Raw genomic sequence first — 26,892 nt, 5'->3', positions numbered from 1 at the left:
GTGAATGTCAAGTAGAGTACTCCAGATTAAGCAGCTGATGCTTGTATGCAAGCCATGGAGGACTGGCTTTGTGATGACTGGAACATCCATTAGCTGATTATGCCCATTATCCAGGGCTCTTTCACATGGATACCCTTTATAATCTTACTGTTGCAAAACTTACAAAAACAGTTCCGGAAGCCTTATGGAATTTTCTGCCTCAGTTTCCCCTCAGGGTCTTAGAGATGCTAATAAAAACATTAGGTTTGGGCTCCTTGGTGGCTCAGTGGTAAAAAGTCCACCTGCCAATGCAGGAGACGTGGGTTTGATCCCTGGTCTGGGAAGATCCCATATACTGCAGAGCAGCTGGGCTCATGTGCCACAACTATTGTGCTCTAGAGCCCAGGAGCACAACTCCTGAGTCCATGTGCTGCAACTACTGAAGCCCTTGTGCCCTGCAGCCTGTGCTCTGCAACAAGAGAGACCACCTAAATGAGAAGCTTTCACACTGCAGCTAGAGAGTAGCCCCTGCTCACCCCAACTAGAGAAAAGCCCACGCAGCCACAAAGACCCATCATTAGGTTAATTAACAGGGGATTAGAGAGGGGCAGAGGGGACTCTTCCCAACAAGGTGAAATTTTGAAATGGTTATTGAGAAATGAGATGAATAAAGTAAATATTCATAGGAGTGAAACAAAGAGGAAACAGGACTCATCCCAGCAATGTGGTCATTAAGAAATGAGGCTAGACATTGATGGGGTCAAAGTGTCCTCCTGCTGGTTCCCCAGCACTAGAAGACCCCAAACAAGTCTGCTCTGTTTACTCCAATGGGAAGAAATTTAACCCCTGACCTATAGCCAGTTGGTCAGAAGTATAGGTAAAAACAACCTGGGCTTGTGGCTTATCTCTGAAGGGTTAGGGGCAGTCTTGTAAGACTGAACCCTTAACCTATGGAATCTGATGCTATCTGCAGATAGTGTCATAATTGAGTTGAACTGTAGGACACCATGCTGGTATCCAGGTTTTACTTATTGGAGGTATGGAGAAACAACACGCACACATACACACACACACACCCTCAGAAGTTGAAATTGGTTTCAGGAACCCAGTTGTATGTGATTCTATGTTTAGTGTTTTGAGGAACCTGCAACACACTTTTAAAAATGTTTTTCTAAGCTTTCAGGAAAACAAACCCCAAAAAAAGCCAGGAGAGGGAAGCGGCACCAGATGTTGAAACTAGAACAGCAGGCACTATGTAAAAGTTTAAGCTTCCCTGAGGGCAAAACCCCCATAATTGGAGCCGGTGCTTTAGATATTATCAGAAATGCAGGACATGCAGGTGCAAACTAAAGAATGTATTTATCATCTGGGTCTACAAGGGGAGTCATTAGCCACTTCAGTCACTGACCTTCAACCCACCCTAAACAGAGTTCATGACAGAGATCAAGATGAGGCATTCAGTGCTCCAGGAAAACTGGCAGAACAAGCCTTCAGGTAGATTATTTTCATGAGCAACTTTTTATGAACATGGTTTCTTGCATCTTTCTCTTTTTAGAAAAGCACTAAAACCATTAACTAAGATATCTGTTCCTTGTGACTAGCAGAAACTTTCTACCAAGATGTGTGCGTAGTTGCACATACCTCCTTCCCTGAAATCACCTATCTGCTAACCTCCTCCCTTACCTATTTAAAACAATTTCTCAGAGCTGTTTGAGAGGCTGTCTCCTGGGCTATAGTCCTCAGTAAGATACTGAATAAACTTGACTCACACTCTGATGTTATGCAGGGACTGTTTTTTTTTTTTTTTTCCAGTTGACACAAGGTCCTTGAAAAGTGAGGGACCTGATGCTGCAATCTCTGCATTAAGCCAGGACCCTTAAAAGGGAATATCCCCAAAACCTACACATAAACTGTTTGTCTCTGTCATGACTGTATGTAGGAAACAAAATAAACAAGAGCACTACTCTTAGTGCTGCTGTGCCTGGTGCTACTGGAAGTACGCACTTGAGAATTTGCAGCCCAAAGCTTGCTCTGGCTCAGGTCTGAAACAAATTCATACTATTCATGTCACTAGGGAAACCATAGGTGAATAAAAAGTGCCCCCACATTGTTAGTGCCCCTGGCACCCAGCAGAAATAAATTGCCATCTTTTTCAGAGGAAAGCATCCCCAATCTAGACCCCTCAGGGGTCCCAAAGATTTAACTTAGTCAAGTAGGAGCTCCACATTTTAAAACTATCAAACACACAAGGAAACAAATCAACATGAGGGAGAGTTAGCAGAAACAACAGATTTTGGTTCTCTAGGACAGAAGATACTAGAATGATCAGGTAAGGACCTAAAGGAACTTAATATAGATTATTTAGATAAACAAAATATGTAATCAAAATGGGATAAGAAAAAGGGACTCACCTATGACCTGGAAATCTGGGTAAAAAAATAAAATAGAATTTCTAAAAGTCAAAATTATTGTTGTTGAAATTTGAAGCTGTTTGAGTGGGTTAAAACAACAAGTTAAATATATCTGAAGACAGAGCAAACCTCAGATTTGGAGATGTTTTCCAGAATGTTGCCCCAAGAGTTAAGAAGATGGAAAATATGGTGAGAATGAGATATGGAAGATAAGAGTAGGAAGGTCAAACAGGTACATAATTTTAAAATGATCCCAGAAGAAAGTCCTGAGTCTTAACAAGAAATAGTGATCAAATAAACTGGCAAACATGTATGTAGATAAATTTAAACAATATTAATTATTTAAAATAGTGACTCATTTGGGGGGTTAAATAAAAATAAAAGATCTGAAATTTAAGCGAGGATGGCATGTGGGCTGAAAAGTGAAAGTGTTAGTTGCTCAGTTGTGTCCAACTCTGTGACCCCATGGACTGCCACTCCCCAGAGGAGCCTCTAGGCTCCTTTGTCCATGGAATTCTCCAGGCAAGAATACTGGAGTGAGTAGCCATTCCATTCTCCAGGGGGTCTTCCCAATCCAGGAATCAAACCTGGGTCTCCTGCATTGCAGGAAGATTCTTTACCTTCTGAGCCACCAGGGAAGCCCCAAATTGAGGGTTGCTCATGCTTAAATACGGTATATGGTGCTTTATTTTTTCCTATATATTTTTGTTGTTTTTGTTTTGCTCTGGCTGGGCCCCTCAGCTTGTGGGATCTTAGTTTCCTGATGAGAGACAGAACCCAGGCTTCCAGCAGTGGAGGCTCTGAGTTCTAACCACTGGGTCACCAGGGTAGATTTGCTGGTGAAGAGGCAGCTAGGTCTGTGACTATCTGGGATGAGTACTTTCTACGTAGAGGGACCTGCAAGAGGGAGGCTCTGAAGCATGAAAGTTCTTGATGTGTTTGAGGAGGAGAAAGAAGGCCAGTGTGACCAGAGCTAGCTAGCACATGTGATGTAAGAGACTGGATAATACAGAGCCAAGATACAAAGTGAATTTTATTCTACCTCTGGTTGACAGGCTTTGGAGGATTTTTCACAGAAAAGTGATATACCTTATTAAAATTTTAAAGTATTACTCTGCCCACAGTAAGAAGAGTTGCGAGTGTATGTCTACGGGGTGGTGGGGGTGTGCTGCCAAGAATGGATGTACAGAGGCTGGTTACAAGGCTACTGCATTGTATCTTGGACTAGGAGAGTGACAACGGACAAGGTAAAATGTGACTTCTAGTCAAAAGTGACTCCCAGGTTTCTGGTTTGGGAAGCTAGGGGAATTGTGGTACCAGTGCATGAGATGAGGAAAGCGGAAAGGGAAGTAGGGTTTGGAGAGGGAGCAATGAGAGTTCCATCTTGGGCTTATTAAATCTGAGATGCCTCTCAGATAAACAAGTGGAGCTATCAAGCAGGCAGTTGAATATAGGAGTCTAGAGATAAGGAACAGCATCTTAGATCACCACGCCAACCCTGTGCCAGCCTGTGACTGGAGCCCATCCAAGGCAGGCAGGCAGGAAATGTTCCAGAATGAGAGTTAGCAGTAACTTTTAGAAAAAGCCTCACCCGTAATGTTTACTGAATCTTTCATTAACTCATTTTGGAAAGCTTGCCAACCACACTATGGGCAGGGCACACTGTTGGCAAGACCAGGAAATCAGTGTGGTTTGACTTCCTCGCCACAAGGTTCCCTGTTCTTCACCACTGGGGCCACTCCTCTCCCCATAGACACTCTCTCTTCACCCTGAATTCCACCAGTCAACAACTGGATGTTTTGTCTGTGCAGAAGGCTGGCAGATGGGTCTGGGCAATTGTGCCATAGAGAGTTAGAATCTCTGTGTCTCTAGAGGACAAGATTCAGTTCTTTTTCCAGGGCTAAAAGGAAAGAGAAAAAGGCAGGTTCCTGCTTCCTTGCATTTATTTCTGCAGTTATCTGGAATACCTTTTATTCCTCTCTCATCAATCTCTATGCCAACCATCCTTCAAGAGTCAGACTTCAAGTTGTCTTCTCTGGCAGCCTTCCCCAGTTCTGATTAGAATTCTTCTCTTTGTCTCCCATACTCCACTTGCTCTGAGTGCCTCTATAATAGTGCTAACAACAGTCTGCCTTGTAGTCCAATTATTTGTGAAGTTCTGACTTCTGTATTATGCTGTCAACTCGGAACACAGGGGCCTCTTGTTATACGTTTCTGTATCTCTCACGTAGTCCCTTTGCCACAGTAAGTACTTTATGAATGAATATTAGTGGAATTTAACTTTCAATGAAAATATTTTGCATGTTGAAAGTGAGTCTCGTAGACAAGCAAGACCTTAATTCCTGAGATAACATTTCTTTCTGAACAGTTATATAGTGAAATGTAGAATCTACCAGCAGCAGACATGTACGAGAACTAATAATAATTGCCAGCATCTGTAATATGTGGATGGAAAATCTAATCAAGCTTATATCGAATCACAGAGTGAAATTGCCATTTGTAGCTAATGGACTCAAACTGCCCACACACAGTGATCTGTTGTCTCCATTTCTCCATTTGTACTTTGACATTGAAGCCACTGGATGGTCCATATAGTCTATTGTTCATGCTAATGCACAACCAAGCTAGCCTCCCTTCCCCCAACTCATGCTGGTTTTTTTTTTTTTTTAAAGGAAGAACAGGGAATAAATGGTTTAATGTTAATAGGAGTTGATTGATTTTATTGATTTTGTGCTGGCAGTTGATTAATTACACGGACAGGTGTCATGCTTTTGTGTTCCCTTCTCTGACTTAAATACCCAAGTGTGTTTCAAACAAAAGCTGATGTCAGCAAGACCCTTGATCTCTGAGGATGCTGTAAGTGGTATCATAATAATTATTATTTTTACCACTTTCATTGCCCCTTCACGACAGAAATTTTATCACAAAAAACTGGCTTGCAAAATTAGATATTTGCAACATAACCTAAAGTGTATTTGCATTATGTTAACCAAACAGAAATTTATTTTTGGGGGGCAATTCTGGGTCTTCACTGCTGCTCAGGCTTTTCTTTAGCTGCAGCGAGCAGGGACTACTCTCTAGTTTCAGTGCTCAGGCTTCTCATTGCGGTGGCTTCTGTTGTTGCGGAGCACAGGCTCTAGAGCATGCAGACTTCAGTAGTTGCAGCTCACAGACTCTAGAGCACAGGCTTAGTAATTGTGATGCATGGGTTTCGTTGCTCTGAGGCATGTGGGATCTTCCCAGACAAGGGATCAAACCCATGTCCCTTGCATTTCAGGCAATTTACCACTGAGCCACCAGGGAAGCCCCTGAATGAAATTTTAAAAAGCAGATATGAGTGTGAGTTTCATTTGGAAATTATTTCTTACACTCCATTCCCCTCCTTTTTTCCTTCTTTGTTCTTTTCCTCCTCCTGTCCTTCTCTACTGCATACTCAGTTACCAGTTATGGTAATGAAAAGAAGTTTTCTTATCCGTAAATTAAAAATGTGATCCATGAAGATGTTTTCTTTCTTCAATCCACTAAAACATTCTAATGTATCTCGGGCATTGATGAGGACAAAAGGTGGCCCTGCTGCCTGTATACCTTTGAAATCAGGGCTTAGGAGGGCATGTCCTCTCAAGCAATTGAATTGTTTTGTCCTGAATTGAATCAGGATACCTGAGTGCTAGTCTCAGCTCTGCTATGATCCATCTGGGTATCCTTCAGCCACTTTGACATTCTATGTTTTGGGTTCCTCATATTTAACATGGAGGGCTTTCTATTTTCCCAACTCTGTAACAAAGCAGGGAAGGGTTGTTGTGTCTCAGTATCCAAGGCATTTGGGAAAGCTGGGTATCCACATGCACCATGTGAATTTGTCTACATTCAGGAGCCAGTAAAATGTGGGGTGGGATCACATGGGAAACCTGATGCTGAACAGCTGGATTGCAAAATGAACGTGTTTGAAGCCAGCCACACCATTGTGAGTTTGTCGGAAGCATAGGGGCTTTGCCTTTCTTAGAAGCTCCCCAGAGAAGAGGTTATCCAAAGGCTCTTCCCAAAGCCTGGGTGGGGGCAGAGAGGCTTGGAGTTGGAGAAGGGTGGGTCATTTTAACAGCAACCCCCAGAGCAATCTATGAAGGCTTTGTTGTTCTACAATAGGATAGCATGGCACATCACCACAATGGCTGCTTTTGAGCTTTTGGTTTTTCTTCTGGGGAAGTGATTTTCACAAGTACCTCCAAAATGAATGGTCTGGTACCTTTGGGGGAAGTGTTGCCGTTTGAAGTCTTTACTAAATTCTTTTTATGACCAGTAGTTGGTTGAGGTTTTCCATTTTCTTTTTTGCTAATTTCTTTATTTGTGTTTTCCTTTAAAAATGATTCATTTCATCTGTCTTCAAAGTAATTGGCATAGTGATACAAAGAATAACTTCTTAATTCACAGTCATTGCTCCTTTCTTATTCCTAAATTTATGTATTTCTGTTACCTGTCAAAACCTTTGAATGCTAGGTCGCATTGTCTTTCACTATTGATTTCTTCTTTTTACTTTTCTGCCTTTCTGTACCATTTCAAAGCCTCCTTCTTATTTTCTGTACATTCAATTGAGGCAAAAACAGCCTTGACTAAATTCTTACTATGTGATTAAGTGCTCTACCAGGAACCATGGGAAGATACAGAGGGAGGGATTAAATTTGGTCTTTACAGTCAGGGGACCTGTGATTTAATGGGAAGGAATAGGTGAGTACTCATGAAAATACACGGAGAAGGCAATGGCACCCCACTCCAGTACTCTTGCCTGGAAAATCCCACAGATGGAGAAGGTTGGTAGGCTGCAGTCCATGGGGTCGCTAAGAGTCCAACACGACTGAGCGACTTCACTTTCACTTTTTACTTTCACACATTGGAGAAGGAAATGGCAACTCACTCCAGTGTTCTTGCCTGGAGAATCCCAGGGATGGGGGAGCCTGGTGGGCTGCTGTCTATGGGGTTGCACAGAGTCGGACACAACTGAAGCGACTTAGCAGCAGCAGCATGAAAATACAGACAGGTTTTGAAACACAGTGCTAAATGCTAGAGACCACGAATGGAGGGGTACCCAAGGGAGAGGCTTCCCTCACTCATGACCACAACTAAATGAAGCCAGTCAGGGGCAACCCCAGATACAGAGTGTGGCAGAGATCTTCAAGGTCAAGAGGCAGCAGGGGCATAAATAATTCAGAGACACACAATGTGTCAAAGTTAGGGGCTCCAAATTTGTTGGTCCAAGATGTCAGTGGCACTCTGCAAAAGGGTTCGAAGCCATGTGTGTAGCCTCTATCATTGTCTCTACTCCCAGGGCAGTATGTGTGTGTGTTCTCTCAGTCATATCTGACTCTGTGACCCTATGGACTGTAACTTGCCAGGCTCCTCTGTCCATGGGATTTTCCAGGCAAGAATACTCGAGTGGGTTGCCATTTCCTCCTCCAGGGGATCTTCCTGACCCAGGGATCAAACCCACGTCTCTTGCACCTTCTGCCTTCGCAGGCAGATTCTTTACCACTGAGCCACCTCAGAAACCCACCAGGGAAATATGCAGGCTGCTTACTGAACTAACATGCCAGCTAGTGACTGGGTCACTTGAATGTGGTACTAAATAGCTCTTATGGCACCTGCAAATACTCCTCGCACTCCTGACACAGTATTGAAATGCTCTATTTCAGTGTATCTCATCCATCAGATTATGAGCTCCATGAAGTCTGTGGCCTAAGTCTTACTCATTTTTGTCTTCCCAATGCCTGAACCACATGTAAGTGCTTTTATTACTGAGTGGCTAAAAGCACAGGTTAGGATCACATCAATCTGTACTTACGTGACTTCATCACGTTCCACCTGACTCATTTACTTATTGTCTCTGGACCTCAGTTTTCTCATCTGTAACATAGTGATGACAATAACATTGACCTCTTGGATTTGTTGTGAGAGTAAATGGGATGACAGATTTGGAAGTACTTAGCAGAGTGCCTGTTCAGAGTAAGCATTCAATTAGTGGTAGCTCTGTTTGTCATTACATGATTGTGGAATGAATGGGTGAGGATGAGTGGGCTGAAGAAGGATGGTGGCCTATTTGATGAGGTCAGGACCCAGGGTGGGAAGAGGCTTAATAGGAGCAAACTTGGCCGTGCTCCAAGTCTCCCTCCCTTTTCTTGGCATCCTTTGGGTGATTGGGAGGCTGAGACAATGGGGATAATCTTTAAGCATCTCTTGCTTTGTGTAAGGCTTGCAATCATCTTGGTTGGGGGAACAGGGATTGAATAGACCCTGGGTGGGGAATGATGTTATTAATATAAACACTTTTCAAGTGTAACATATTGCTCTCTGCACCCAGCAAGCTGTTGTTAGTTTGTGAGCACTGTGCCTTTGGAAAACCACTGAAGGCAGCTTGAATGGGTAGCTTAAAACAATTAGAAGCTTTGAACACTTTCAAGCTAAGGATTGGGATAAGAATGTTTTGAGTCTATGGTTTCTCCTGGGGTTTCCCTGGTGTGCTGGACTAATTATCAAATGTAATTAGGAAAGCTGAGAAGTGGGGAGACTGCAGGGAGCAGCATACTTTCCCAGGGGCCCTCATTTGTTTGTGCAGAAAGGAGTTTGGGGGACCGTCTCTCTACTGTGGAGAAGCAGCAATGCATAGGACACAAGAGGGTGGGAAGGATCCTGGGAACATGAATTTACCAGCAGAGCCTCATGCCTACAGGGGCCCATTGCTCTTGATTAAATGTTAAGTGGTCAGGACAGGTTTCCCCTCCCTTTTCTTCAGGAAAGGATGGTATTTTGGGCCACTACTAGGTTTTTGATACACTTTTAGGAAAAGGTCCAATTTTGGGTGGGTCCAGAGTGGTTAAAACCTTGTCTCCTTCCATCAAAACTCATGAAGCTGGAGAGAGGGACTTCCACATCTCAGTCAGCCATGGAGTCAGTCCACCTCAAGCTGCGGAAGATCTTTCTCATCTTCCTTGGCCTACACCCTTAACCCCAGAGTTGAGTTAGCAACACTCCACCTATGAAGCTCTGAGGAAAGGTGACATTTACAGGGCTATCTACTTGCTGACTTTTATTCAAAGGGGAACACTCCATTTGACATGGTCTTGAAGTTACTTTTGATAAGATGGAAACAAAATACCACACATGCAACATGAAAAGAAAATGATAAACTGGAAATAGAACTGCCTTATGATCCAGCAATCCCACTGCTGGGCATACACACTGAGGAAACCAGAAGGGAAAGAGACACGTATACCCCAATGTTCATCACAGCACTGTTTATAATAGCCAGGACATGGAAGCAACCTAGATGTCCATCAGCAGATGAATGGATAAAGCTGTGGTACATATACACAATGGAGTATTACTCAGCCATTAAAAGAATACATTTGAATCAGTTCTAATGAGGTGGATGAAACTGGAGCCTATTATACAGAGTGAAGTAAGCCAGAAGGAAAAACACCAATACAGTATACTAACATATATATGGAATTTAGAAAGATGGTAACGATAACCCTGTATACGAGACAGCAAAAGAGACACTGATGTATAGAACAGGCTTATGGACTCTGTGGGAGAGGGAGAGGGTGGGAAGATTTGGGAGAATGGCATTGAAACATGTGAAATGTCATGTATGAAACGAGATGCCAGTCCAGGTTCAATGCACGATGCTGGATGCTTGGGGCTGGTGCACTGGGACGACCCAGAGGGATGGTATGGGGAGGGAGGAGGGAGGAGGGTTCAGGATGGCGAACACATGAGAAATAAAGGAATAAATTAAAAAAAAAAAAAAAGAAAATGACACTCTGTGTATCTTTTACTCGCCAGGGGCTGTGGTGCAGACTATGAGCCTGGTATTTTGAGAAAAAGGAGATCCCTGGGGACTTAAGATGATGTATGAAGTTCATTGTCACAAGACCATCAAATATCAAATCACTGTCTCTGCTTTCTCTGTAGGTAACCTGTCTCCATGATTTCTTTGGTGATGATGATGTATTTATTGCCTGCGGTCCTGAAAAATTTCGCTATGCTCAGGATGACTTTTCTCTGGATGAAAATGGTAAGGACAACCACTGAATTTTATTGTTTCATTGTTCTCACTCCTTCTATACCTTAGGATTTTCATGGGTTCATATGGCCTGGAGAACATCCATGAGTGGTCCCTCTGTCCCATATATTTGGATATAGGAGCCACTAAGTGAAAGTTGATTGCCTATCTCAGATGCATTGACCCTCCAAACTCAATAAAACTCACTACCTGCCACCATAGTGACCATATTTCTTGAACCATATATTGTGTCACCTGGGCTGACAGGCTCAATCAGACCATGAGAAGGAACATTTGGAGTCAGAAGTTAGTTATTATATGCGTATATATTTTTTCTAGTCAATATCCTCCAGCTATTTGGCCTATGTTGGTAGTATCATTTTAGAACTCTTTTCCACTGTGTCCCTAGTGTCAAACATTTTCCCTCTTCCTACCTCCTGGCTTACTGCCCCATTCCCCATGCTTTGTGACTCAAGATTCCAGAAGATTGTGAATCTCAGGAAGGAGGTGAACATCTGCCCATCTCCCTTGACTTGAGTCCAAGCTCCGTGAGTAAGTTATTGGTGAATTAGCTCACATGGTCACAGAGTTAGGGGATGATCCTGATGGAAAGACACATTCCAAACATATTTCCCAATAATGAGGAGAAAAGTATGGGGAAAATATCAAGTTGCACTAATACAGACTTTACAAACAACTAAAGTGACAAGGACCCTGAAAGAGGTGGCGTTTCTGCTGTGTTCCTTTTGAGAAGAGGCAGATGACTGTAAAATAGGTAAACAAATCCCAGACTGTCCAGTTTCTTGTATCTTGTATATCTCCAGCTCTGGACAGTGATCACTAAAGTTTGTCAATCAAAACAAGAAGTAAAACAAACAAAAATGAGCTTTCTGCTTAATTCAGTTTCCCCCAAAGCTTAATATACCAGAAAAGATCTCCTAATCTTTCAGAGAACCAATATTTTTGGTGTATCTTTAAGTAGAAGGTGATGAGGTGGTGTCCAATGAAGAGATAACCCAGTGCCTAGCTGTTTGGTTCCACTTTGAGCATGATCACATGAGGTTGGAGAAAGATAGTGGAAAGAGCTCTAGACTGGGACTCAAGAAGCTTGACTGTGCATTCTTATTTGCTGTTTTCTTCCTTTGTGGCCCTAAGCAAGAGGTTTAAGCTCTGCATTCTCATCAGCAAAATGATTTCAATAATCCTCCTAACATATTAGCACCATCAGTGTCCCAAATTACCATGGTAGGGATGCTGAGTGACCTGCATAGAAAGGGTACTCCAAACATATTAAACTGAGCTTGGGGGAGTAGCAGAAACATTTGGCAGACTCTCCTACACACTCAAGGCCTTTCTCTCTGTAAGTCACGAGTGGCATAGTCTCTACTGGTCCATTTATTCATTAAACCAGGAGAGCGGATTATGATGAGATACACTGACAATCAAAAAGAACTCTATAAATGCAAGGTGGTGGTGGTGGTGGTATTGCTTACTTATAAAATGACATGGCGTCCTTAATATGCCTATTTCAATAAATGGCATGTGATGAATAATAAATAGTGGCTCCTACCCCCTCCTTTGAATTATTCATGAATATTTCATCTGTGTGGCTGCAACCTCTGAGCTGTCAATCTCTTCTCCAAGGAAATCAATTTTGTCAACTGGTGCTGTTCTGAGCCATGACTAAGTTGTCCAAAAATGATTGACTATTGACTATTTAATTACCTGCTCGGACTGCTTTTCAACTCCTTCCCTTGTTTCCATGATCCAAGAGTTGAAGCATCTGGCTTAGCCCAGGTGACTTTCGAAAGTTTCTTCCTTGCCTCTCTCTCCAGAGCCATCATTCCTTCAAACATTGAGGACCACCTTGTAGTCCTGAGACATGAGGTGCTTTGGCATGAGGTGCTTATTCCAGTTTCCAGAAGTTGGTAACACGCTGAGTCTTGGTTCTCCCCAGCTCTACTAAGCCATCTGTGTCCTTTTCCACCAGAATGCCGAGTCATGAAGGGAAACCCATCAGCCACAGCTGGCCCCAAGGCGTCCCCAACACCTCAGAAGAGTTCAGCCAAGAGCCCTGGCCCCACGCGCCGGAGCAAGTCTCCAGCTGACTCAGGTAACGACCAAGACGGTGAGTGCTCTTCTCTTAACTGTGCACGCTGACTTCATTTATGGAGGCCAGTACCCTCTGCATGCAGAGGAATGAGTTCCTCATGAACACCACTGTGTCTCCGTGAGACCAATTCTATCCATTCAGAGACTAACAAGTTCAATTTGTTTGGCATCATGGAGATACAGCTACAACCCCAATTCTACTCAAATGGGTACAGACCAGAAGTCTGGCCCACTTGCCATGCTTGCTGTAATGCTGTTTGTTATGGTTCTCTTCATTGCCATTATTCTCAATGTCATCCAGCAAATGCATCATCAGTGATATAATCAAGTCAAACATAAATTTGGGATAGAAAATCAGAATCAAAAACAAGAAGGTTAAAAAAAAAGAGCTACTTACCTCAAAGTGTCAACATGGTAGATGCCCTTGAGCTTTAAATGTAACTTTGAATTTTTTAGAAGTCAAAACAAAAAGGGAACAAAATAAACTGCATCATTCTCACAGGAGTAAAGGACATATAGGTCAGGTTCCCAAAGGAAATAAAGAGATTTGATATATAGGATTTTATTTAGTGGATAGTTCATGATGTAAAAAATGTGATCTAGGGGTCTAGGGATCACTGCTGACGCATGAACTATTTATCAGTCTGTGAAGAGACTGGAGCTGGTGCCAAATGTAAATCATGCCACTGAGCAAACCATTTACTTCAGCCAGCTCTTTTTTTCATAGTATGATTTTACTGATAAAGGCAGCAGTGTGTTGGTTTACATTCTGGTGCAAGGCCTTGCACCCACATTTTAAGTGGCACTGATCTAAAAAGCAAAAGGGCCACAGAAGTCCAAGTTTAGAAGCTCAATAGACTCAGGCACTGAGTTTGAATTCTTCATGGATAAGAAATTCTATGATCCAGAAAACTTACACATTTATCCTCCCAAAGCTCAGGGTTCACCATGAGAATTCTTCTAGCCAGAGAGCCTTGGGGCAGAGAGCAAAAAGCACTCCTTATCACATCTTCAATTTGAGGCAGCTTGAGCAACCTGTTGGCTTTGAAATGTCCATGGCCTAGAAAAACAGCTGGTCCTGCTGGCCTCATCCTACCAGGCCTATCACTGGGCATTTCTTTATTCTCGGGAAGAAGGAACCCAACTGTGAAGAAGCAACTCAGGCTTTTCATACCTTCAAGTCTTTGCATACCCTGTTCTCCTGCACCTGGAATGCCATCCCTGAAACCCACCACTCTTCTTTGCTTGAAAACTATTAATCCTTCAATACCTCAAGTAGAAATAGTTGTTCCATTTTCCACAATATCATAGCATGTTGTTCATATCTCTGGGGTAATAGTCACAGCTGTGTTGTAAAGTATGTATTTGCTTGTATGTATTTACTTCCTCAACCAAATCCTGGGTCCCTCAAGGGCAAGGTGTCATGTTCATTTTTGTATCCTTAGTGCTGAGCATAGTACCTTTGTCCTAGTAGATGTTAATAGTGTTTGTAAATGAATAGAAGCACAAGAGCACCTATTTTACCCTGCCTGGTACTAGAATCCCAGTAGACATGTAGGTAATACTTGCTGAAGGAATTTTTTAAAATGCAGCTGTTTTGTGATATTTTGGTTAAACATAAGAATAGCACATGAAACTATGTAAGCAAATTCATATTGCTCAAACTACAAAGACCTAGATTTTAACACTTGGATTGAGAATGAAATTGTTTGTACAGGTTCTAAGCAGGGCCTTGTAAAAAAATGGACTTGAAACACTTGATCAAGATTCATGAAGTCTGGGGACTTCCCTGGTGGCCAAGTGGTTAAGACTCTGCCCTTCCACTGCAGGGGGCACTGGTTCAATCCCTGGTCAGGAAACTAAGATCCCACATGTCATGCAGTATAGCCAAATAAATACATAAATAAATAGATTCATAAAATCTGGCAATAATCGCTTAGCTAATCAATTTTTCAGAGTATCACTGGCTATTTCTGGGATTTTTAACCTGTATTACTTATCTCTTGCTATAAAACAAATCACCCTAAAGCATACTACTTAAAAACAACAAGCATTTATTATCTCACATTTTCTGTGAGTCAGGAATTCTGGGGTGGTTAAGCTGGTTGGTTCAGGATCTCTCATGTAGTTGTCATGTGGTTGAGGTCAAGGTGTCAGTAGGGGGTGCAGTCATTTCAAGACACAATTGGGATGGTAGAATTAACTTCCAAGATGGCCATTGGCAGGATCTTCTTCCATACAGTGATTCAAGAGAATGAAGAAGAAAGAAAATGTGGTGCCTTTTATGATCTGTTCTCCAAAGCCATATACTGTCACTTCTGTTTTAGCCTTTTTATTGGAAACAGTCACTAAGACCAGCCTACATTCAAGGAAGGGGTTGCAGCCTCCATTTCTTGAAGAGAAAGATATCTGAGAATTTGTGGGCCTGTTCTTAAGCCATCACATAATCCATTAGTTAGAAAGTCTGGGGTGGCAAAAGTTTGAAGTAAGTAGATTCTCTTTGCAGACTGTATCCAATTGGGTTACCCAGCACACATGGATACGACCACCTGTAATTAAACACAGTTTACACATACGTCAAATAATTGATCTCCAGCACGCTACCTACAGAATTTCCCTTCTAAAATATATGCACCTCACTGAGTATAATGTGTTGGAGACAGAGAAGGATTGCATTTAGGACTCAATGAACATGTATTATATTGAGTTTTAATAGATCCCAACCTAGGCTTAAGCAGGCAAGACCTATTCTTAGGTCTTGAACTCTGAGTTCTTTCAGAAGTCCCTTGCTAAAGAGAAGGAATGAGGATGCACTCACACATACAAGATAAACAAAGTAACCAATTTGAGGTAGGAAAATGGGACCTTACTTGGCATCAGAATTATTAACAGCCCCTGTTTCTTACCAGTAAAAAAAAAAAAAATCTAAAGTGGTATCCTCAGTAGAGACAATTTAAATCTTCATTTCAGATAGTTCATGAACATAAGTGAAGTCAAACTCTAGTCTAGCCAGTCTTCATGTTCTGGCAATTTTCAGAACATTTGCACTCATCTTAGATGATGTGTTTAGGGCCTCCACATGATTTCAGCCCGAAAAGGTAAAAGGGAGTTTAGGGTCAAGACTAAGACATCCACTCAGTGAACATTCCACAGGGATAAAGCCAATCTCAGCCAGACCAGTACTTTAGGTAAAGTTTGGAGTTGACATATCCATTTTCCCTTTTCCACCTCCTCCTCAACTCAGGACCATTCCAAGCTGGGAGGTGTAGGGGGATAGGATATGGAAGAGGAAAGAGAGACATCCTTCTAGGAAAACCCAACTCTACCACTTCCCAGCTTTATGAATTTGTTCAAGTTTCTTACCTTCTCTAAGACTTGGTTCCCATTTTGGATAAAACAGAACTTGCAAGTCTAGACAATAATTGTTCTCCGTGGTTATCAGTTATTTCCAAAATTGTAAAACAGATTCCACAGAATTAGATAATAAGAAGGATGAGCTATAGACAATACACAGTTTTTCATAAAGCATCAAGGTTTTCCGAGCTGTCAGCGAGAAACATATACAGATTAATTTAGGGGCTCAGATGTAAAGAAGCTGCCTGCAATGCAGGAGACCCTGGTTCGATCCCTGGGTCAGGAAGGTCCCCTGGAGAAGAGAATGGCTACCCACTCCAGTATTCTTGCTTAGAGAGTTCCATGGACAGAGGAGCCTGGCAGGCTACAGTTCATGGGGTTGCAAAGAGGTGGTCACAAATGAGCGACTAACACTTACTTACTTCATTAAATTATAATGGCATTGGGTTGGGCTGAAATACTTTGTTCTTTGTTAAGACTTGGTAATACTGCCCTGTTTCTGTTCTCTGTCAGTCTGTCTTGGATCTGAGACTTGTGGATGGATCCACATTTCTTCATTTAGCCTGAGTAACTAAAGGTTGTGGAAGATAGGCCATTTCCAGGGAATTTTAACTACCTTCCTTTGATGGCAAATGAAAGCCAAAAATGTTCCTCTTTAGTCGGGATTCAAACCAAATGAAACATTGGCTCGTTTCAGGTTCAGTTAAAGGAATGTTTTGATGTTCTAGTTCATTAGAAAATATAGAAAGTAGGTTTGATTTTGGTCTGAACGAGTTTTCTAGCTTTACAAACATGTGTGTGTGTGTGTGTGTGTGTGTGTATATAGTCCAATTCATGATTCAGTTAATATCTGGGTTCAGTTTGAATTGAGGTTTAGTAAATTGATGCTATTTGGTCTATAATTTGCATCATAATTTGATTCTTTGTTCCTTAGTGTTTAAGTTGTCTCTTTCCTCTTCTGCCCGTGAATAAATCAAAATCTTTCTACTTTATTCCCCTTGAGTTCAGACCCCACTCCTGCCTGCCAATATTGATGGCAGTATTGCCCCAAATGGGATGTCTGTTGCTAAGCCTAAACTTGAGTTAAGGAAAAATCTGATTGTCTATGTAATATAGCTATAAGGAGCTCTCATTCTCGCTGGGCAGAGCTGATGGACTCTGAGAATATAAGTCCCATTAGCCAAGTTTGTCTTTAAAGTAGGGCAAGGGACTGTGTGGAAAGCAGGTGAAACCTGAGCCCAGAGGACTCCTGTGGAATGTGTGAAGGCAGTTTATGCAGTGCTCCATTTTGATTAACCCAGGACTTGCCATTTGATGGGCAAAGGTAAGGCTGGCTTCAGAACTAAAGGAAGATGTTTCTGCGCATCTCTCTCTACTTTTATTCCAGCCTTTAATGTGTTAATTTCTCTCTTTATGCAACTACCTCCCAATTGGATTGGATTGAATTGAATTAAAAGGACAAATTCAGCCAGATGCTGGGAAGGAATCTTTTCTTTTTCTTACTTTTTTTGAGGAGCCTCAAAGGAAGCTAATTACCCACCCTGGTAGGCTGAGAGGATTGTAATGTGGTAATTAGTTTGGTATTCTTCAACAGTAAGTCATTGTTGTAGCAACCCAATGTTCCCCACCCTTCGTCCCCCAACCTATGAGTACCTATTCCTGAAAGTCAAATCTTCCCTGTTCCCAAATTCCTGAGAATGAATGTCTTCTCTACCAAAATACACATCTTTTAAAACGGGAGGTCAAGGACCACAAAACATCCAGGTTGGAGGGAGGATGTCCATGGGACTACTGTATCCAGGAGTCCTTCTCTTCTGAACTAAACAGGCTGCTTTGGGTTGCCTAAGATGGAGGAAACTGAATGCTCTGACTGTCCTGAATGTGACTGGATGTACCAACTCAGTCCAATAAAAATAAAATGCAAGCCACAGATGCAAGCTTTGTATGTAATTTAAAATTTTCTAATAGTCACAGTTAAGATCAAAGAAACAGGTGAAATTAGTTTTGATAATTTATTTTATTTAATACATCCAAAATCTTATCATTTTGTCATGTAACCAATGTAACAAATTATTGAGATATTTTACATTAGTTGAAATGGGATTGTATTTTATACTTACAGTACACCTCAATTGACTAGCCACACTTCAAATGCTCACCTGCCACATGTGACTGTGTGTGTGGGCTCAGTTGCCCAGTCATGTCCGACTCTTTGCAACCCCATGGACTGTAACCTGCCCTGCCAGGCTCCTCTGTCCATGGAATTTTCCAGGCAAGGATACTGGAGTAGGTTGCTATTTTCTTCTCCAGGAGGTCTTCAACACACAATATCCTTTTTCTGCATCTGAGAGAAGTTCAAGATAGTGATCTTTTATGTGACGTAAATGCTCTGCACTTTGCGAAATATTTCCAAATCCATCATCTCAGTTGTCACTCATAATAGCACCATAAATTAAGTTGGGAAAAGAAAATTATCCAGTTGTTTTTTTTTTTTAGGTTGGAGAACTAAGATATAAAGAGGTTCAGTAAATCTTGCAGTCTTCCCAATATCTATTTACGACTCAAGAATGAGAGCTCAGCTCTCCTGGCTCCCATGCAAACAATCCTTGCATTGTCCTTGAGACAGGGTGTAGAAGCTCCAGAGTGGTGAATAAACCGTCTCTCTTGGATGGCCCTTGCTCCTCTGCTCCTTCTACCTTCCTCGGCTTTCAGAAAAGGGCTGTAGTGAGGCAGGGGTGGGGGTGGTATGTGTGACATTCTCTTTGTGCAGCATAGAACACAGCCATAAATTAAGCACCTTTGTTTCCAGTTCCCATCATAGACCCTCCATCAGCTCCCCTCCTGTCCATCCAAGGGGAAGTGGTGCTCTTTGTCTGTGCCCTTGGTGAAGCCATAGGAAGAGAAAAAACTTCCCTTACCTCCTCCCCCATTCTGATTCTTTCTAACACCACGGCTTATGCCTAGTTGAAGTGGAAGAACTGTCCTATATCTAAGGCAACTTTTCCATTGCTTAGGAAATGGTTGGAGAAGCAGTATAATGGGGGCCCAGAGCACACCATAGGCCATGGGATGTGGTGGTGTTGACCCATATCCCTGCAGTAGGAGTCCTAGCAACGTGTTGCACACTGGGATTTGTGTTTAAATACAAGTGATTCTCCAAATTTTTGGTGGAGTACAAACATTTTTATTTACAAATACTCACACAGTTATGTGCCAAGCAACCATTCTAATCATTTTACATATATTAACTGATTTAATTCCTACAACAACCTTATGAGGTAGGTGCTATTGTCCCCATTTTGCATATGAAGAAACTATGAAGGGCATATGGAAGTGGACTGACCTACCCAGGACCACACAGCTAGGAAGTAGTAGAGCTGGGGTTTGAACCCAGGCAGTCTGGCCCCACACTCTACAATTTAACCATTGAACTGTGGTGCTGAGAATGAGACTTAATGATAATGATTTGTTTAGATGCCGAGTGCATGAGAGACACAGGCAGTAAGTGTTGTTGGAAGTATTGGAGTTTGTGGGAAAGTGAGTTTACTGTGGGCTAGGGTGTTACGGCTTCCTGAAAGAACTGGGGCTTGACAGGAGATTTCAGCTGATAAAGAAGTGGATATTTCTGGAAGCAGAGAAAACATGAACAAAAGAGCAGAGGTGGTAATGAGTATAGCATATTGAGGTACAGACAGGCTGCCATTAAATCTACATCTCCAGCCCCCACCTTCCTTCTGGATATCAGCGCCATGAATGCTCACCAGACAATTCTGCCTCCATGTGTCAAATGCAATGTGTCTACAAAACAAAAATATTTCCCTTCCCCAACTCCCTGACAATAGAATCAATTCTGTTCCCTAGGCCCTGCACCTTGGCATTATCTTTGACTCTTCACACTCTCCAGTGCTTCATGTCTACCATATCCTGTGCCTGTTGTTGTTGTTGAACCTTTAAAACGTCTTCACCTTTCTCACAAAAAAATCCCTTCCTTTCCCTCATCACCTGATGCCTGAATTGCTTAACATACTCTTACATAGTATCTCTGCTTCAAATCTCTATCCACTTAGGCATTTGCTGTGGTGCCACCACATTTTTCATCCTAAAACACGGCCATTTTATAACTTCCCTGCTCCAATACCTTCATTGGTTCCACATGGAGTTCACTGACCACCCCACCTGCATGGTACTGCTGAGAGAGTCGAGAACCAAGGGCTCTGCTTTGGGGAACACGGCCGTAACATGCACAAATAAAAAGTTATGGGCTTCACTCGGGAAAACTTCAGTCTTCTAATGTCTGACCTGCTAGCCAAAGAATTAGTCCTCGGCCTCCTTAAGTTGATGAATCACACACCGTGGAAGGGGATTTCCTAACTCAGTGCTTCAATTCCTTCCATTTCTAGTAGTGGCAGTAGTAATAGCAATGGAAGATGTCATTAGTGAGCCATCTTTATCTGCTAAGGCACTTGGCTAAGTGTTTTATATGTAGTCTGTCATGTAATGCTCAAAACAGCAAGAATTGGCATCTGCATTAATTTTATTCAAATGTTACAGATGAGGAAACAGGCTCACAGAGGGTAGGTTCCACCTGAGGTCACACATCTAAGAAATGGCTAAGCCAGGGTTTAAAACTCTGACTGATACCAAAGCATATGTTCTTTCCACAGATTAAGGGCAGTGTAGTTTTTTTCTAATTCCTGCCCCATAAAACTGGGAGTGAATGTCAACAACAGGCTTGCTCCACCAGAAACATGTTCTCAGCAAAACCACCTTCAACTGGAAATAAATATTGTCAGCTTTATCAAGTCTGAGGAAACAATCCTGGGACATCTATCAGTCTTCTTACAGTTGTCCTCTTCTTGAAGGAAACTGATCTGTGTTAAAATAGTGCAGAAATGGGTACACTTTTTTTTTTTTTTTTGCTATAAGGAAGACTCTTACTTTTCTCCTTTATTTAAAAGGTTCACCACTGCATGCTGTCCAAGACTCTGTAGGGAATTGATTTAAAATTCAAATTCCAACTTCTGATGTTACAGTGTCTTACAACCTATGATTGAATTTGGCCTGAGAACCAGGCTTGTGATCAAATCAGTGAAAAACTGTTCTTGGGCCCTTAGTTTTTGCTTCCCTATTAGACGAGTCTGGGGAGAGGGACAAAAGCTTTCCCACTGAGCAGAAATAATTAGCCAAACCAATCCACACACCCCGCCCAAGGGCTCTTTGGAATGAATGTATGAAAACCACAGGCTCAGTCTCTTGGCCTTGTTCTGAAGTAAGTTGAAACCACCTTGGTTCTACTTGGATGGCCTTCCAGAAAACCTCCCTGTATAAGTAGGAAGAAACCAGGGTGTCTTTGGACTGGAATGAAGGAACATTAGAGCATCTCAATATGAGAAAAGAATGAGGAAGTGACTGAATTGTATATTGAGATCTCCCTCTTCAAGACATTAGGAAATTAGAAAAGACAAGACAGAGAACCAATCACTAAAAAGTCATAGTGGTATATGATATGCTAACTTTGGGGGAATTTTGAAATAAATCTGTAGGCAAATCCTGAAGTCCACCATCCATTGAGAAGAAGCAGTTTACACCCTTTAAGCAAGTCCTAAACTCTCTGAGGCTCTTCTTATGATTAAAAGGAGACCATTAATTCCTGGCTACCATCTCTTGGGGTTATCAGGAGAATCATGTGAATTCATATAGTGCAAAATGCTTTGAAAACAATTGTAGAAATACATCTGCAATTTTAAAGGTGGCTCTGAAATTATTGTCATGGCTTTTTTTGTAGACTGAGTTATTTGTTTTCAGTTAGCAGTATTTCAAAATAGATCTCAAACCCAAACCAGCAGACTTGATTTTGAGTTGAGCTCAAGTGTGGAGATTCAAATGGGAGGGAAAAGCCAGAGCTAAGTGAGAATGAATACTAAACCAATTTGCTGTCCAGTCAAAGGCTGGGTGAAAAGCACATGTCAAACTGACCCTTTTCTTCCTGTACCATGAGAACTTGAACCCAGAAAGTAAATGACTTGTTTAACTCATTGCCCAGACAAATCTTTAATCGCTGTACCTGGGGCTACTTACACCCACCTTTCACATGATTGCATCTTGATTTCCAGGAATCAGTCCAGCCTCCAGACAAGGGAATTCAGAGTCTAAGAGCTCAGCATCAATTTGCCAGGCTGGTGACCATACTCTGCCCTTGGCCACCCATGCCAGTAACTGAAATTTCTCCATGTTATTTGGGAACTGACTCCCTCTACCTTGTTCTTGACTCCTGGGAGCTCCTATTCCCCTACACATTTAAGTCCCTATGAATCTAGTTAATTCAATCTAGCTACCTTACCCACCATCTTTTGTTGGGGCTTGTCTTGTTCCATTCTGAGGGAGCCAAGGATTTAAAGACAAGCACTGGGAAATGGGCAAGCATTAGCCTTCAGAAAGCTAGTAAGCCAAGATTGTGCCAAGCCAAGCTTGGCAATTATGCTGCATAGCTGAGGGAAGTGGCAGACAGGGCGCAGATACCATCTTCTCAGAGGATTCTGTGGCATGAGGGTAGTTACATGCCTGGCTGGCCACTCTCTCTACTATTGTTTCATGACATTGTCTATGAATGTTGGCGGGGTGAATGAAAGATAGCTCTTGCTAATCACTTTCCAATCTAAACTAGATAGAGTAGGATAAAAAGCCTAGAAGATGGATGTAAGCTCTGGTGTCTGCTTCTACGCTTTCCTATTTCTTTCTTTTTTTTCTCGGGCACAACTCTTCTCCCTCCTTCCTACCCCATGTCAGAAAGTTGTCATAGGAAGGAGCCCCAGGAGCAAACTGTGAAAAGGGAAGAGCAATGTAGCAAAAACTGAAAACAAACCAAAACATACATAGGCTTTGGAGTCAGAAAGACCTGTGTTCAAATTCTGAACATAGGATTTGCTGTCTGTAACTGGAACAAACCTCTGTTTCCCCATCAGAAATTAGAGTATGACTAGATGAGGTTGTGTGTGTGTAAGAGAGAGAGAGACAGAGAGAAAGAGAGCGAGACTAGAAAGAGAGAAAAGAGTTCCTGGTTTATCACAGACACACAATAAGCATTATTATCCTGGTTTTTATTGATAAGATTGTTAAAGCAGCCTAGGAGATTGAAAAGTTCCTGATGTGCCTTGTTGTAGAGGAGTAAAAATGAACTGTACAATGAGAAGAAAGGGATGAAAGGGTTTGGAATATGAGTAAATAAAAGATGCCAACAGTGAGGCTGTGGTTATGAGAAGGGAAATGAGAGAGACCAGTAAAAGATGGCAAAGACTCCCCCAGTACATTCTCAAATTGCAGCTGAGAAATGGAACTTTAGAGACAGAAGCTAAAGATGTCTGAGCAGAATAAAGGAAAAATGAGGGTTATCAAACTGGTGTTATTTCCAGTCACTCTCAAAATGATGTGCGACAGCCTTCCATGTGGATTTGCCAATCCCAAACTACGCACAGTTCATCAGACCCTATTTTCATCTTTTCCTGCTACTTCTTTTACTTGACATTTATATGAATTGGCTTCATAATTCAAGTCAAATGGCACTCTTCCAGATTTTTTTTTCCCACAGAAGCCATAGAAGAGATGCATATAAGAATATGTTTTATGTCCTCTGTAAACGTAGGAGCTCCTTCAGCTTGTAGGGAATTGACCTTTGCCTGAGTTGTGTGCTGTGTGTTCTCAGTCATGTCTGACTCTTTGTGACCCCATGGACTGTAGCCTGCCAGGCTCCTCTGTCCACGGAATTTTCCAGGCAAGAATACTGGAGCAGGTTGCCATTTCCTACTCCAGGGGGACTTTAGCCTGTACGTGTTTACATTTTCTCGTTGCTCTGTGTCCATCTTTGGGTTTGACTCCATCATGAAAGTCTGGGAAAGTGTCTGCCGTTTTTTTCCCCAACAATTAAATTGTTAATTGTAGTTAAATGGTTAAAAACTGATTTTCAAAATGCTTATTGAATGTTGATGACAAAATTAAATCCTTTATTTGCAGGTAGCTTAAGATTGATCTGGGGATTGATTGATTGGGAGAGTGGAAGTGGAACATATGTAAACATACACAGACATACAGAGAATAGAGAGAGAGGTATAGATGGAACTTTAGTGCTCTAAAATTTTGGGGTGAGAGAGTTACAGAGAATGTTGAGAAAATAACTAGAAATTGAAAAAAAAAAAAAAAACCTGTGTGTGCAGTTTTATGGCCAATAAGTGGGAACTGATTCCCATGCAGACATGCTATGGTTAATAATTTCCCACATTTTGGCAAGACCAGTGGGCTCATTGCTAGATAAGAGGGTAGGTAAAAAAGACAGTTTTCATACTGGAAGTATAGTAGTCAACCTCTTGTAGCATGGCTGATGAACGCTGGGAAACTTGCTTGCCCAAGGACACAGCAACCATGTAGAACAAAATGGCAGAACTTACCTGGGGATACCTACATCTTTGAGACTTCCTGGCTGAGGTCAGGGCTCTTTTGGAAGACTTGCATTACGTCAGTTCACGTTCATGACCAAGAGTGCTCTGCATCTTGAATTCTAGGGGGCCAGGTCCTGCTTGGAGACCCTGAGGGCACTGCAGGTGGTGTAGTAACTCCTTCCTTTTCCTGCAGAGTAATTGACCCCTTTGCCACATTGTGTCTCCATAGACTCTTGCTTTTTCCAAAGTGTCTCTTTTATTCACCAGAAAGCCTAGTGCCCTGGCAAAGCCTACCTCCCCCAGTCTCTGTGCTGTTTGGTACAGGTCATGTTCCTCTTTGGGTGGCTTGCATTGTATGTGTACTAACACCCTAAGTTTGCCTGACCTCTAGGTCTCTTTTCTTCTCCCAGTCCATGCTTTACCTCTCCAGTGCTTTAATTTAAGCCATCACCACCTCTCACCTGGATGAATGCATTGTCTTTCAACCAATCTCTTTGCTTCTACCTTTACCCCACTCTAATCCAGTCCACCCACCACAACTGGAGTCATAGTTTTTAAATGTAACTTTGATGGTCTCAAACTTGTGATGTATTATCAAATGTACATTTGATAATGTATGATTTCTTTCACACATCAAACCCAAACTTAACTAAAGTCCTTGCAAGAGGCCCCCAGGGTCTGGTTTTTATCATCAACTCCAGTCTCATCTCTCAGAACTAACTCACTGCTGGCATGTATACTTGAGCCATTTGGAGCTATTTATACTTCTGTAAATGTACTGTATTCTTTCACACTGCCATTCCTTTTGCCCCTTCCAGAGAAATTCTGATCTTGACTACCCTTTCTACCCTCTCTGCCTAACTAGCTCCAATTCCTCTTCTGTTAATGGCTTTATTGAGATATAATTCACATAACAATTCACTCAGTTAAAATGTACAATTCGCTGGATGTTGATAGTTTAGAGTTGTACAACAACCATCAGTATTTAATGTCAGACCATCTTTACCCACCCCTCGCCAAGAAACCCTGTACCTGTTCGCAGACCCTCTCCATTCCAGCCTCCTTGCTTCCTGCTGGCCTGCCTGTGGCAACCATTGATCTATTGGACCTTCTGTCTCTATAGATTTGTCTATTCTAGAGTCATCTCTCCAGACTTTTTTCAGGTGTTGCCTCCTCTTGTTTGCCTCCTAGTTCCCTGATTTCCAAACATCTCTGCTGGGCTCCAATAACACCACTTGTCTGGGTCTGTCATAGCACTTATTCTACAGTATTCTTACCTGCCTCCCCATTTGAATTGACTTACTCATCTCTGAAACTTCAGTGTCTAATTCTTAGCTCAGTTTAGAGAAAGTACTCTGGAACTACTGGCCAACTGAATGAATGACTCCCAGGAAGCCCTGACAGGGAGAAAGGCCTCTCAGTGAGTGGGTTAAAGACAAGTGAATACACAGGTAAAACCAGACGGTGGATGCCTAAGTACCCATTTTTCAGCTCACTTGCACTTGGATAAATTCAGCTACCCGAATGATGTCTCTTTCATCTCTATAGTTGATGTGAAGGTTCCAGAACCTAGGGAAACATTACCAAAGTGGTGCAGAGGAAGTATATCTTCAGGAAATATTCATGATACATCAGTTTAAGCTTTACCTGTGGGATCAACAGCAACACTCTCAGGCCATCTTCCTGCTCAATTTTTTCAATTTCCTATTCTCTCTCTGTGTCTCTCTTCCTCTCTACCCGCTCTCTCCTGTCTTCCCTTCCTCCTCTTTCTCTTCTCCTCCCCTCTCCCCCTAGTGCCCTTGGGATATTTGCCTTTTTTAAAAAGCACATTTCAGAATATCAGAGGAACAATGTAGGTCCTTAGATTTTAAAATAAATTAACTTAAGCATGAGATGTCTGAACATGTATTCCCTTTGAAAGCTGTTTAATTGTTCCACTTCAATGCACCACATTGCTTTTTACATGATTCGATCTTTAAAAAATCTGGTCAGCAAGGGAATATAAGACAATTTGCAACAACAATGGAATATAGAGATGTTAAATATTAAATCATCTCATTTTCAGCATTTTACTGACTAGAGACAAATGGAGATGCACCCTGACTCTGGCTATTAATACCTTTTTCTGTCTGTAAGCCTTTCTCCTGAATTCAAACTTCCTCCTTCTTCTCTTCCCTAGCAACCTCTTGTCTCTCGTCTCCTTCACTCCTGATCTCTCTCTCTCTCATTCTCAATTCTCTCCTCTGCCCATTTTGCTGTATGCACCTCTCTTTATGTTTCACACTGTTTCTCCTCCATTTTCTTTTCCATTCTGCTTCCTAATTAGCACTCTCTCTCTCTCTCTCTCTCTCTCCTTTTTTCCTTCTGTTCTTTGCACCCAGAATGAAGTAGGGAAGAGATTGGGGGGAAAGATGAGCAGGAAAATAGAGAGAGGAAGAAATAGATAATAGGGCTGTCCTGCACCACATCATCTGCCACCAAAGGGGACATGCCCAAATCACTCACATGCCTTCCCCTTTAAGGTGAGGCATATAACCTCTTCATGCCTCGCTTT

At 42.0% G+C, this 26,892-nt stretch overlaps 1 protein-coding gene across 1 annotated transcript in view; it reads left to right on the top strand.

The window, feature by feature from the left end:
* DCX (doublecortin) overlaps positions 1-26,892 on the top strand; it is a 403,487-nt gene that overhangs the window by 354,296 nt on the left and 22,299 nt on the right. Inside the window, exons 8-9 of the mRNA XM_070365902.1 lie at positions 10,353-10,455; positions 12,434-12,571. Coding sequence (XP_070222003.1) covers positions 10,353-10,455; positions 12,434-12,571 — 241 coding nt within the window. The remainder of the gene's footprint in view (positions 1-10,352; positions 10,456-12,433; positions 12,572-26,892) is intronic.

Source organism: Bos mutus, chromosome X (genome assembly GCF_027580195.1).
Source record: "Bos mutus isolate GX-2022 chromosome X, NWIPB_WYAK_1.1, whole genome shotgun sequence".
Taxonomy (NCBI): Eukaryota; Metazoa; Chordata; class Mammalia; order Artiodactyla; family Bovidae; genus Bos; species Bos mutus.
This window is presented reverse-complemented; position numbering and strand designations above follow the sequence as displayed.